The sequence below is a fragment of the Hylaeus volcanicus genome, chromosome 6 (genome assembly GCF_026283585.1).
Source record: "Hylaeus volcanicus isolate JK05 chromosome 6, UHH_iyHylVolc1.0_haploid, whole genome shotgun sequence".
NCBI classification, from domain to species: domain Eukaryota; kingdom Metazoa; phylum Arthropoda; class Insecta; order Hymenoptera; family Colletidae; genus Hylaeus; species Hylaeus volcanicus.
Window position 1 is genome coordinate 18,632,062 of NC_071981.1, and position 14,792 is coordinate 18,646,853.

Below are 14,792 nucleotides of genomic sequence, written 5' to 3' on the forward strand. Positions count from 1 at the left end.
TATCGAAGTACTACATTGTGCTTTTATCGATTAGTACACGTAAAGAAGTGCACTTGTCGCCCGACTCGTAGTAAAAAATAGTTTTTCCTGTTCATTGCTTTACCCTAAAGTTTAGAGTTTCGAAAGTGTCGCTTAGAAACTCCTTGCGAAAAGTCAAAGAACTAACGAAGAAACATGATTAATACGAAGGAGGCACGTGTCGCATTGTGAAACGCGAAACAAGAATTAAAAATTAAAAGAACTGCTTTGTTATCGCGCGTGGAACGCTGATGGGGAATCGGTGCGGACTGTTTCGCGCCAAATTGCTGGAGGTCGTTAACCTTCGTCCAACGATCGCGGCTAATCGGCGCTTCGAACGAAACGCGAAGCAGTTATTATTCGCCGTCCACGACAATATACGCATCGCGAGTTTTATCCTTTGCCCTGTGAGTCTAATTGTAACGGATCTCTGTACATCAATCACACATGCGCCACATGGAGCACCGTTTGCTCTACTTCGAGTGCGTTTTACTATCGGGACAACTAGGATTGGTTTCTCCTAGATGCACTCTCAAACTGACAAATGATTCTTGTCACTAGTTTTGTTGCAAGATCGTCCTGGAGAAATTAATAGAAATCACGGGAGTATAAAAATTGCTCGGAATAGCAGTTCCCAATAGTATTTTTTAAAATCGTTATTAATAGCGGTATTAGAAAAAGTTCAAGTTTAGAACTGTTGATTGCAGTAGACAGTCTAGTTCGCTATTCTAAGCGCTATGGAATACATGGTATGTATCATTCGCATCACTTACACTATCACCCCAACGATATATCCTTAAACTGAAAGTTTCTGGCTCATATACATAAATATCCTAATTATCGACACAGTTCACACCAATCGGAACTATGCAGTCTAACAGTGATCTAGAATTACGTCATAACTCTTATATTCTCGGCTGATTCGACGCGGGATTTAATAAATTTTAATGAAATATGGCTTTTGCTTCGCTAGGTCATATAGATATTAAGGTGAATTAATTCAAATGTCATAGTACGTGTCGACACTAGAAATATGTTCTATTTAGAATTGATTAAAGAATGCTGTTCACTTCTTTTTATCTGAACACTACCATTCCTCCTGCACATTTATCAATGAAGGTAGTTTGGCATATTCCTTTCCCCAAGGAAGATATTCGATTATAAAATGACTTTGATTTCTTCGCGTTTAAACTACTCGATCTTCTACTGATGATAAAAAGAAGGCAATCTCATCGAAATGAAACATGAGCCTAGGATCAGTGTGATTTCTCGCAGAGAACTCTCTAGAAAATGTATAGTTGCATCGCTTACAGTAAATTATGATATACATAAAACTAATATCTTCGTGTACGTCCATCTTTAAATGCTGCACTTGTAATCGTCTATATCCTCATTAGCATACAGACTCCAACTAAAAAATACATTTCATTAACTGAGGATTCATGTTATCCTAAATCTCTGATCCTGTTTTCAAATGAAGTTGTCCTTCGACAGTTGAAACGGTGGCAGAACTCGTTTTCTGCAACATTGGAATTTTTTCTTGCTACTCGTCATTTCGACGACGATTGCTACTTTGATAGTCGAAGACGTGTACATTACACGAGCATGTTTCAATCTAATAGAAATGTGTGCTTGAATCGTCAATCAAATTACTTCAGTTTAGACTTATAGCTCTATATAAAAAGATTTCGTTGAAGGCGATGTGTAGTTCGTTAGTCCCGGATAAGAGCAATGAAAATTCTTTAGTTCCTTATAGAACTGAGACTATATATATACTGTGACTCTAATATATGTATATATTAGAGTAGTGTTAGTTGTGAATAAAACATGCATCTGGGATTGGATACAGCCACATGTTGTTTTCTATTTGATCGAATTCAGTCCAGAAACCAATGTTCCCTTAAACAAAATTATTCCTGCCACCTCGACTGCGCTTAAACACCCACGGATCAGCTCGATGCAAGCCAAGGAACAGAGGACCCGTGCCTTATTATCGATTCGCCGAAATCCCCGTCGATCATAAATCAAAGGGAACGCGTTCCTCGCGGTGCGAAGCATCCGCTAACGGAGATCATTAGCGCACCGCGTCAAACCGGCCTGTGAACCCAATCAGAATCATCCTTGCTCGAAGAATCGACCACGGTGGATTGAATCAACGCCCTGGACGGCTTTCCGTTCCCGAAAATCCCCACGGAAGGAACACCCCATTCACGGCCATAGAGAATGTTAAATTTCCGGTGGAGGCGACGCGAGCCGGCAACAATGCCGCGACGATCACATTAAGGAATGTTTTTGCGATAATTCCCTGGGCAGCGTGGCGGGTAGTCCGCAGATACGTTCACGTAAACGCGCGGGGTACCGAGGAGTACGTACACGTAGACGCGGATAGCTTGGTAAGCTGGGTAGCTAGGTAGCCGCCATGTCTAATTATGTCGCATTGATTTTGTCATTAGCCGCCCCTGCGGCCGTTGTTGCCAGTGCAGGGTCGACGTCAGTGCAAAAACACTTCCTACCAACGATTGACGACGAAACCTGACCGCGTGTTCCCTGTTCGTCTAACCCTCCCTCTCCCCATGCTCGTCAGATTTGAAATCGACACTGGTGATCACCGGAGGTCTCGAGAGTTCGAGGATGGTATTCGACGTGTCTCCTCTGTAGACGCTTTTTCCCTGCTTTTTCCTTTTCGCCTTTTCGTCGCTAGTGGTGCAGCGATTGAACTTAGCCCTGCACCACAATTGCAACCAGTTTTTTTTATTGGCTTGAACTATACACGCATGCTACAGCCCCTGAGGGCTTCGTCTTTATCTTATTTATGCTTGGTCTGAAATTGTGACCACGAGCGAGGCTCCAAGTATAGCAAGAGGTTAATCGATGATTTTTCAATTGCGCGAGCGAAACCGTCTGCGATTCGCAATGGCCGTTCGCGGTCGAACGAGAGCAGGGTCGAAACGACAACTAAACGACAAGAGAGATAGCGTACGTGTGTGTAGGGAAAGGTGGGGTGTCCAGAGGGAAAAGTGGGGAATCTCGATAAAGAAGGGAGGGTGTACGAAGAGGAGAACGATGGGAGAACAGAAAGAAGAGGATCGGTGGAAGACAACGGTAATATGCGAAGGGCATATAGCACACGAAGGAGGCGCGCGTAATTTACGTACAACATGGATCCGGGCGGCGTTTAATCCGGCGGGCGAGCTGGCGATTATGAAGTTAGGTTGGGTTAGGTGGTGAGCGCAAGCAGAGCCTCTTTGTGATATCAATTAAGTATGATTTGCCCCCTCCGAGCGGTGGGCGCTTTGGTTCTCTCGCTGTTTCTCCTCTCTTTCTCCCCTTCGGCTCACTCCCCCTCCATCGTCTTGCTCCTCTTCTCGTTCGATGCTCTCTTACCCCCGCGGGGTAACCCGGAGTTTAACCTCATCCCTTATAATTTTCTTCGAGTGCACCGTGAGAAACTCGCCCGTAACACGCACGCGCACGCACGTACAGCCGCAGAGTGTATCGGTTTCTCGTTCGAACGGCGGTCACCGATTATTAGATTTCATCGAATTTTCGTCGTTCGCTCACGTGGCGGGCCCAACGGCCGCATCCCGTCCGGACGCGAGTCCGCCAATTAACCCCGTTAACGTTCCAGACCTGCAATTAAGTCCCGATCCGTGAGAGAACCGAAATCCCGCGCCTCGCTTTCTTTACCGCCTTCCGAGATCTCGGGTCACAGAGGGAGCGAGGAAAGAATGCTCCTCGAATCGCCTCTCCCAGATACCTCGCAGCCTCTTTCCGATAGTCCTGATCACCGCGAGCTTTTTCATCGCTTTTGAACTCTACTAACTTTTAGGAAAATTCGCTCTTGACAATTTCTTGACAATCGAAACTCTTGCAAATATTAATCTGTTTGGTATTATTAGACTTGATTATAGATTCATGTAGCTTTCTTGAAGCGTTGACACCGTGAATCCTTTATGTTTGCAGTGGTGTCACTAACAAAATTTGTTGGACTTACGATGTCCCCTCGTAAAGGACATCCAAGTGCAAAGGGTTAAATCAACCAACTGTACGAGTAGTAACCCCATTAATGGCTCACGCGTATCATCGTTAATCCTCCTCGGTACTTTGCGATCACCATATACTCTGACGCGAAAACCTATTAAAATTCTATTAATATTTAGTTAAGCCCATACGAAAAATTAACCAATAGCATCCCAACTCGTTCCCAAAAAATCTGATCTCCGAATCTGAATTCCATCCAACCCCTCCAAGTCTCCCCTACAGTCATGGTGCATCGTACGCTACCAGTCTTGAACTGTCCACCGTTTCCCGATCCTGCAGGAACGACGAATCGATAATTCCCGTAGCTTCCTCATTAATTGACAGCGATTGGACGGTTCCTCGAGTTTTATCGCGGCGCGGTGATCGTTTCACGTCGATGCGTTTCGAGTTCGTGCAACGCGTGGGTCTCGTGTCGCGTACTGGCTGCGTGTACTCGACTGCCTGTTGTGTTCGGCCATTCGATAGTTCTTATCAGTCCACCGTACGCGCGTATTAAGTAGAAAGCTGCCGGTATAATGATAATAATGAAAGGAGCACGGCGCGAGATTAATCGGGGGCTGCGAAGTGTTACGTTTAATGATCGATATCGTTAAACGGATACCGAAGCACACTTTGCTGGCATTTCTCTGCGCGCCTCGATTAGCATAAATAATAACGAGCGTTGTTGCGTTTCATTGAAACTCGGGAGCGTTGTTAAAAGAGGAAGTTGCGAGAATATGCGAAAGGAGAACGAGCGGAAATTTCGTTGGGAGCGTGAGCGGAATGCGATATTTCGTAACATTGGATCTTTTAGGGGTCGATTGAATTTCTCTTGATCCATAAGATCGTTTGTTTCGACTCCGAAATTGATAACTTTTTCGTTCTTTTTGAAACGATCCTCGCCAGATGCGAAAAAGAGTCGCGCAAATTCGATAAGAGTCGTATAGAGACGCGGAAGTAACCCAAACGCCTCATTGTACCCATGTGGTTCTTTCGAACGGGGACTTTTGAAGAACACGGAACACAGCGGTGGCGATTATGTCTCCCATCCGCAGAAACACGGATAGACGTGGTAGCATCGGTCTCCCCGGTCGCGACTGCACGCAAGCTCGCCTGAGGAGTAACCAGACACGATATTCAATAAATAACGAGACGCGTACGAGATAATTGGGAGTCATAATTGCGCGCATCTTGCGTATTTCGTGCCCGGGTTCGAAGTCGCGCGACCGATCGCCATGTGGAGCCCGCAGGCATCATCGATTCCTCCTCCTACCGTCACCGAAACATAAAAGGGACTTTCGCGTGAGAAGAAGCGCATATCGGTTCGGTTTCCGGTGAAACGAGGCGACAAACAAAAGCCCGGTGCGTCGACTTCGCGGTCGTTCGCCGAATATTTAACTCCCATCATTATCGGGGCCCTTTCCCCCTTCTTTCGACCCCGTTGTCCGCTGGAATCGCCAGCTCTCGGCTACGGAATCGTCCCTGTCTCGCCTGTGTTCTGGTTCGTGTTCCCCTTCCGTCATTCAGCGCGGACTCATCAACCATCTGTGTCCCTCGACTCATCCTCGACTTTCCTCGATATGCCCGAACGACGATTACATCCCGTGTCTCTCGCGTTGTGTGCACGTTTCATTTCGCGCCGCCATTGTCTTTCGGCGTACCGAACAACCGGAAACGCTTAAAGTAAACGCAGAGATGAACACCTCGCGGCCCTGGAATTCGAGTAAATATTGCGTTGAGTTGAGCGTTCCATATTGTTGTTGGAATAGGATTTGATTGGTGTTTGCAGAGGAGTTTCGAAAACTGGAGACCTACCAGAACTTTGGTGGACTTGGACTTGTTAATACACTCGTGTGATCGACTACCGTTTGGGATGGAAAATTTCTCCTCCAGAGGAATGTGACTCGGCGTTGTAATTATTTCATGGATTTTTAAGGGAATGGAATTAATTATAAGCGTACTTTTTTAACCAAGGCTCCTTTCTGTCAGCTACGATAGCTCGGATATTAAATAAACTCCCAGTGGTGCACTCCGTGTACACGAAACTTTTAATTGAGTCAAACTTTATCGAACTAACACGGTAGGAAAAGAAGTTCAACCGAGAATAATAAGTGGTCGAGAGTTTGAAATTATATTAAATGCTCGAAACTTAGGTAGATTCTAAAAAACTTGCGTAAAAATTAGCTCGAAAGACACCACGCCGAGCAACATTAGAGCCTAGCCGACGGAAACATAGTAATCAAATTCATCGATCGCATTAGCGGCAACAACGTTTCGCGGAAGAACTAGCTTCCTATGTCGTCGGAGAAAAGGTGGAGGGAATACTCCCGTAATCGATATATCGGCTTCGTTTAATGAATCCTTCTAGAAATACGTAGTCATCCACCGGTTCGTCACGCCATCAGACCCGTTGAACGCGTTTCCCCTATTTCAGTGGTTTTCAAACGTTTATCGTTCGCAGCAACGCTCGCTGTTGTACTCGATCCTCCTGGAGTGTCCTCTGTCAAAGTTCGCGGTGATGGTTTCTCCTTTGATATCGTTATCTTAAGCTTTATCGATAAGAAGAAATCCTAAAATAAAACTCCTTTAAAAGGGATTACAGTTAAACTCGCAAGTTAACGCCTTGAGTAAACAGCCTCGGTCACTTGAATACCGAAGAAGAGGTAGTTGTTACGATTATACCTCGATTTGGCTAACCGAGGGAAAGATATAGGATTCATTTCGAAGATTCTTGCACGTAAGATTCTAGCTCTTGACTAACTACGCTAATTGTCAAAGTACACGGTCTACCCACGCACGTACTTTTGCAAGAGAAATCCATCCATCAAATATACATGACTCATCGAATCGGTCGGGTTCCATGACGTGCCGTTTGAATACCACTGGTCTAGCATATCGGGGTTACCTCATCGAAGTTACCGAACTCTCGATGCGCTTCTAACTTTCTGGTTAAGGGAAAAATTCCAGCCGAGCAAATGGATAATTAGCTCGTCCCGCGGACGAAGTTGTCGCATCGACGCAGCGTGAAACAACGCGGACACGTCTAGGATTTATCGACGCGAATCGATGGTAACAACCACGCGCGTAACGGTCGTGAATTCGCATGGCGTAGGAGCAGTTAAGATGTTATCGTTTAATGAGAGACTCAGGACCGAAGAAAGTAGAGGTTTCTATTGAGATCTAGCCCGATCTAGCCTGCCGAGCTGGCGGCCGTCCTTCGATACCTAGCATCGTCCAAACGGGTGATAAATTAACTAGAAATAGGTAAGTCGGGGCAGGTGATGTCAGATTGGCAGATGTTTCTGGTTACACAACAGCTCCGGCCCTAATCTATCCGGCATCGGCGTTACCATTTTTTTCGTTTTTGCTCGATAGACGTCTACGCGAGCTACGTTATTACGTTATGCACGAGTATTATATTATTGTAACGGTTGTCGATGTTAGATCTTCTTGTATCTCGGACGTTCGCAGAAGAATATGGTGGAAAATGTAGATCATCGTGTAGCGTACATCTTTGACCGTGTCAGACATAGACAAATTTTAATTGGAACGAAAGTATACGGTAGCTATTCGGAATAATTTATTTTTCGAATAAACCAGATGTCGGTATAAATCAGATTTACGAAAAATCTTTAGAAATTTATTGTACCGATTTCGGCTACCGCTTAAAAAGGTTCCACGAGAAAGGTAAAAGTTTGTTAAGTTAAACACGAGACATTTTTCCCGTCACGACACTTGATAGACTGGTCGTGCATTAGAGCATTATGAACGCGTTACACATTGCGCAGACATGGCATAACGTAATACATGATCATAGGAGTCACGCAATGATCACGATATTTGCTTTAACCGTGTATGAAACCAAGCTATCACTCTTTTCGACGTGTCGGGACGTAAGTAAAAATGTCTACCTTGTCTCTGTCGAGCTGGGTTGTCGACGAATCTAATACCCTCGCCGGTACACTAAACATTTCTTTCTGTTCGCCAAACAATACAATCTGTTTATGACAGCTACGTTGCGCTGAGCACGTGTTCGATAGACAAGTTACATATCATTCGAAAGATTTATGTTGGATTGCTCAAACCTTTTCGGTGCTCTAATTCCTTCGGCAACGATAAAATTCGTGTCAAAGAGACGAATGACTGAAAAAAAAAAAGGATACAAAGAACTTTAATAGAAATTTAACAGGCGCAAACGTTACAGTCGGTGTCTTCCGGTCGCCAGTGGAACTGAATTAATTAATCGCTGAATGCAAAGCAGCCAGGCATTCTCGTTCCCATCATCGATTTCCGCGGTCTCGGGAAGGGAAGCCTCGACGAGCGTTATCGACTGTCGCGTGATTTACCTAGGTCTGGCGGGATCGATCAACGATAATCCGTGGTAACGATCGGCCGCCGTGGCTCACGCGTTATAAAAGTGGCATCGCTTGAGATGCCGGGGATACGGTGACTGGATTATGGAGTTTGCACCGCGGAATTATAACTGTGCTGATAGCGGTGAGAAAGGCGGATAGCGAGAGGCGGAGAGAGATAGAGGGAGAGACCGCATAATACCGTACACGTATGTATCATGATGTCCAGCGGTGCACTTGTAGCCAACAAGAAAGGAACACCGTGGCCCACGGGTGGAAGAGGGCGCAGGAATCTCGTGGTAGCATCCGCGGGATGAGAGATTCTCGGGTTCGTCACGCTGCGATGCACCCCTCCGCCCTCTCTCTCCGATCCATCCTCCCCCCCCCCCTGGTGCATACGTGTCCGCTGGTAAATGCATAAATCCGCGTACACCCACTCTTCTCGACTCTAATCCGTTAGATTCTGCGAATGCTCGCGGCTGTCTTTTGAACCGCGATAATCCGAGGCTGCGATTTCGCGTAATTGGGACTAGATTATTAGACGCACGGACGCCGCCGACAGGAATTCATGCGCGGCGTTCTTACCCGCGTCCATCTTGGAATCGTACTCGCGATAATCAAACGATCCTCTACCCGTGGTCATCAAACGGTGACCTAATCCGGTCTGTTTGCCAATGCGAACAATTTCTCGTTTCATTGCTAGAAAAGAAGTGGGTTTCTAGACGGGGATGCAGAGAAACGAAGGTTTTAACAGCGCACAACAGCGACATTCATGCCTCCCGACCTTTTCCCGTTACGGTTTTCTTCTTCGCGCACAGGTCGAAAGGAGACGTCGATATCCAATCGATAGATAAGCTTGGTCGACGGCTCGCAAATACAGCTGGGTCCACGCAGGGCTCAGGTAATCCGAACACAGGATGCCTTGTGTTACCGTAGCAAGTCTCTCCGGTTTTGTGTACCCACCCGCCGCCATCGTCGCCCCGATCCTCTGCACACGCAGCTTGCCGTGCTTTCGACGTATTTCGCTATCTTTCGCCTGTCCTCGGTGCCGGCGCTGTTTGTCCGGATTAACCGACTAGACCATCTCGTAATATCCCTGGCGAAATCATTCCCTCACGGGCGGGCGAGCTAGATTCTTCTCCGTGAATATTAAGTACCGCGATTACTTCAGAATGTAAGTTCTGAATGTAAGATCTTCCGGCATCTGTTGTACGCCGGAGCGTAGAATCGGTAACGTTATTTAAACATATCGTTGACCGGCAATTTTACACAGAAATTAAAACGATCTAAATAAACTCCAATAAACTTTATAAACTGTAAAAAAGTATATTCATCCTGGCTTTCATAAATTGAAATAGATAATACGAGAGTTTACGACACGAGTTTACAACAATGTGTTAATATTTACGTGTGGACAGCGTTTCTAAGACGAATTTTTGTTTTGTGTTGCAGGTACGACCTGGGGTTGCGTCGGGGTAGCTAGCAAAGCGTCTGTCGGTGGTGAAGAGGAGAGTACGATTACTGATAGACAACGATTGAAGAGGGCGGGGAGCCCAACGTGCGGTAGAAGAAGAAGAAGAAGAAGAGCAAGTCGAGAGAGTGTAGGCGCAGGCGCCGTAGGTGATGTGAGGCTGGCGCCCGCCTCACGTTTGGGGTGATGCCCTCCAGTGAGCCTCATCCCCCCCAGTACCACCTTCAGCACCACAACATTCCTCCGTCGCATCTTCAGCAGCACACGTCGGCCGCGATCGGGCAGCATCAGCTCTATCAGCAGCTGGTGGCGGCCCATCAACAGCAGCAGCAGCAGCAGCAGCAACAACAACAGCAACAGCAGCAGCGACAGCAGCAACACGGCGGGCCCTTTCAAAATTCCACGTACGCGCAGCAAAAGCAGGAGATGAGCCCGGAGGAGGAGGGGGGTCGAGGGGGCGGGTCCCCCCCGGCAGCAGGGGCTGCGCTGCACCAGCCCCATCACCCCCGCACGGCCAGTCCACCCTCGGGCACGGAACCCTGCACCCGCGATGCCATACCAACGCCTACACCTATCGCGGACACGACCACAACGACAACCACCACTACCATGACAATGCAATCGCAGGGCCAGCAACAAGAGAAGCAGGGTCCAAGCCCCAGCCCGAGTCCAACGGGCGGCGACGTTGAGAAATTCGACGGAAAGATCGTCTACAATCCCGACGGCTCGGCGTACATCATCGAGGGCGAGAGCGAGCTAAGCGAAGACGACTCTCTGCCGGACGGTTGCATCGTAGACGGGCGCGGTGTCTCGGTTCCTCATTCTCTGGTATTTCCTCAGATCGCGAACGCGTACTACGTCTCGCGGCTGTACGCGCATCAGGCCTACCAGCAGCAGCAGCAACAGCAACAGCAACGGTCGACGGTGCAACAGCATAATCCCGATCTTCCCGTGATGCACAGCTATCGGGTGATCAGCTACAGAAGCGCGGAGGGTAGTAAACAGCCACCCCCGCCACCGGCAGCCCCGCCGCCCCCGGCCGCCTCCGTGCCCGTGAAACCCATTCTTATGTGTTTCATATGCAAGCTAAGTTTCGGGTACGCTAAAAGTTTCGTGGCGCACGCTCAAGGCGAACATCAGCTCACCCTGATGGAAGACGAAAGGCAAGTGCTCTCCCACTCGACCGCGTCGGCTATCATTCAAGCCGTGGGCAGAGGGAAGCAACCGCTCGTCAGTTTTCTCGAACCCGTGACCAACTCCACCTGCTCGCAACCGTCACCCGCGCAGATGCAGAGTCAGCAACAACAGCAACGCTCCGAAGCGAACGATCACGAGATACCCACCACGACCACCACGCCTGCGAGTACCCCTGGCGTGCCGAGCAGTCCGCAGCAACAGCAACAACAACAGCAACAGAGGCCGTCGCCGAGCACACCCACCACGCCCACATCGCACTCGAATCATCCTCTCGCGTACAATCATCAACAAACGCAGCAACATCAATGGACCGGAGCTCAGGTGAGCGCCGCATCCTGGGCCAAGGCGCCCGACGCTGCAGGCATCCATTACACGTCACCGCCACCGCCAACTTCCTCGACGAAAGGCTCACCGTCCTCCTACGCCGCTCTGACCCAGCAACCACCCAATTTCCTCACGGGCACGACCATCGGCGTCTGTCCCGAGCACATGCAAGGTAGACCTAGCGGGGTCGAGTGTCCGAAATGCGAACTGATCCTCGCCAGCAGCAGACTGGCCGGTCCCGGTGGACCCCTGGCCGGCATTCACAGTCGGAACTCTTGCAAAACCCTCAAGTGTCCTAAATGCAACTGGCATTACAAGTACCAGGAAACTCTGGAGATACACATGAAAGAGAAGCACCCGGAGAGCGAGACCTCCTGCATATACTGCATCGCCGGTCAACCCCATCCGAGGTTAGCGCGTGGCGAGACTTACACCTGCGGATACAAACCGTACAGATGCGAGGTGTGTAACTATTCCACCACCACCAAGGGCAACCTCAGTATTCACATGCAGAGCGACAAACATCTAAACAATATGCAGGAGCTTCAGCAAGGTGGCGGCGGTAGCTCGGGCGCCAACAATCCATCTTCCTCTCAAGACGCCCCGATGCCGACGAGAAGTCCCCACCATCAGCAAAATCACAGCCCGCACATCGCCGGTCAACCCGGAAACCAAAGCAAACCGAAGCCAACGTTTCGCTGCGACGTTTGCAACTACGAGACGAACGTCGCGCGCAATCTGAGGATACACATGACCAGCGAGAAACACACGCACAACATGCTGGTGCTGCAGCAGAACGTGAAGCACATGCAGACGCTCTCCGCGTTGCAGTCCCACCATCAGCAGGCACAGCACCACCATCAGCAAGCGCAACAACATCAGCAGCAACAGCTCGAACAGTTGCTGCATCTCGGCGGGCTGGACAAGCCCCAACACGCGGAGGCAGCGTTGGCGGACATGGCGTACAATCAGGCTCTGCTGATTCAAATGATGACCGGCGGTCAGCTGCCACCGCAGCTACCGCCAGAACTTATGGGCGGTATGGCGAGCATGGGCGCGATGGGCAACCTCGCCGGAGACGTTGGTCTCTCGCCCGACAGCATGGATCCACCGCCCGAACCGGCAGATCCCGATCCATCCCATCTTTATCAGTGCTGCGTCTGCAACAACTTCGGCACGGACTCCTTGGAAGCCATGGGCCACCACCTGGCCATCGATCGCACGCGGACGCGCGAGGGCGAGATCCTCGCTCTGGTCGCCGGTCACTTTGTCTGTAAACTTTGTTCCTATAAAACTAACCTAAAGGCGAACTTTCAACTACACTGCAAAACCGACAAGCACCTTCAACGTCTGCAGCATGTGAACCACGTGAAAGAGGGCGGTCCCCGAAACGAGTGGAAGCTCAAGTACTTGGCGTCGCCCACAAGCGCCGCGCAATTGCGTTGTCACGCGTGCGACTATTACACCAACAGCGCTCATAAATTGGCGCTCCACGCGGCTTCACCGCGACACGAGGCCGCGGCTCTGCTCCTCCGTCACCTGCTCGAGGCCAGCGCCAACGTGTCGTCGCAGGGGAAATTGTATCACTGCGCTCTATGTGGATTCAGCGCGAGACACCGATTGCCGCTGCTCCAGCACGTCCGGTCCCTGAGACACCTTCAGATGGAGCAATTGCATCAGCTCCATCGACGGAGCGGCATCCAAGGGAACGAAACGCCGCACACCGACATCGGCGACGTTTTCCAAGTCGTCAGCGACCCCGATGCACCGCCTACTCAACAGTCCAGTCCCACCACGCCGACCACTCCGAATGCCACCGCCGCCAACAGTGGTGAGTTGATCCGAATACTTGGTCCGAAATTTCGTTAAAATGAAGATAATAAATTCGTTAACCCTTTCGAAACCTGGCGTCCACAAGTGAGAACACAAAATTTTTAAATTACCGTCACGACCGAAACATAGTTTTCCTCGAAGACTGCGCTATTAGGATTTTTTTTTTTAAATCAAATTACACTAGTACGAGGAAAAAAATTCAGGTCTGATAGAGTTAAAAGAAAGAAGAATTCGATGATTATTACGATATCGTGAAACGCTTTCATTCCTATTATTCGAGCAAAATCGACTTTTACAAGTGACAAATTAATTTCTTTTTTTTTCGAAAATCCAGATCCAAAGAAAATTTCTCACAGCTGGGTAGAAAGCATTCGTCGCACCCTTAATGAATTCAGTATTTTCATCGATTATCGCGTAATTAGCAGGCAACGACGGTAATTTCGCGTGACATATGGCCGTGGCGTGTATCGCGCCACGCACAATGCTGAGCGTTATTATATCGACGACCTGTACTTACATAAATATACGAAGAGAAACCAGCAGCACGCGTTGGTTCGTCGCGTTGTGTTCTCGCAACTGACGCCGTTCGATGTAAATGCGGTTTCGGACAATACCAGACCACGCGAATAGGCGGTCTTCCTTTATTTCTCGTCTCGCTTTCACCAACAGACGCGCTTCTTTCGCCCCCTTGGCACGGCTCCGTCAATAATTTTGTATCGGCAATCTGTAATTTCAAGTGGTATTGTTACACTGGACGAAGAAGCATCTGCGATATCTGCACACCACCGCGAATCACCCTTCCTACTCTTCATCGTTACCAAAACCTTTTCAAATATACCGTAATATCGACCTTTGCTTTACTCCAGCGATGGGATTACTAGACTGAGTCACGGTTACACCTGTCGCTAGTTTAATTAATAATAGTCCGCGAATGTCAAGTCCAACTTTGTAACACAATGCAGTACATTGTAATATTGTGTGCATTAGGTAGCGGTAATTAGTTCTTTCATTCTGGTCTTCAAGTGCACGGTTATTGTTTGCGTCGATTTTTTTTTTAATACCTTGCATCGTTTAACAATCTAAATGTACTCCACAAATTATAGTTTTCTAAATTCTCATCCAAAACGATACTTCCACGCAAAGATACCAACGGGATGATCATTGAAAAATAACGTATACCGGTTGGAAAAAAGTAAATCTAATTTATCATCGGACGAAAACTTCGCGTCGTCGTATAAAACACTTTCGCTGCCGTTACACATAATTTACTTTCTCTCGCAACATTATCGGCTTATATACTCCCCTGTTCACGTGCAGCTGCAAGATTAATGGTTATTTTTTCGGCTATTATGATTTTTAACGTCGATCGACGATTTATCGACGCCTCGATAGAAAGGGGAATTACACGTTTCGGTTATCGAAAGAAAGTAATTGGGATATTAAGACGTACGAATTTACGTTGCGCAAGTCGAAGCTTAACGTAGATTTACTTCGAATGGATGGTATTTAATGTCATTTTCCAAACCCATTGATTGCATTTGAAATATTCTAATAGTAAAAGTACTCGTCTCTCGCGT

The 14,792-nt window shown here is 48.2% G+C and overlaps 1 protein-coding gene across 5 annotated transcripts in view; it reads left to right on the plus strand.

Moving 5' to 3' along the window:
- The window catches only part of LOC128878993 (zinc finger homeobox protein 4), a 303,112-nt gene that overhangs the window by 190,549 nt on the left and 97,771 nt on the right, over positions 1 to 14,792 (plus strand). For all 5 annotated transcript variants that reach the window (XM_054127744.1, XM_054127745.1, XM_054127746.1 and 2 more), the window contains one exon: positions 9,843 to 13,213. In XM_054127744.1, the coding sequence (XP_053983719.1) occupies positions 10,048 to 13,213 (3,166 nt within the window). In that variant the 5' untranslated portion in view covers positions 9,843 to 10,047. The remainder of the gene's footprint in view (positions 1 to 9,842; positions 13,214 to 14,792) is intronic.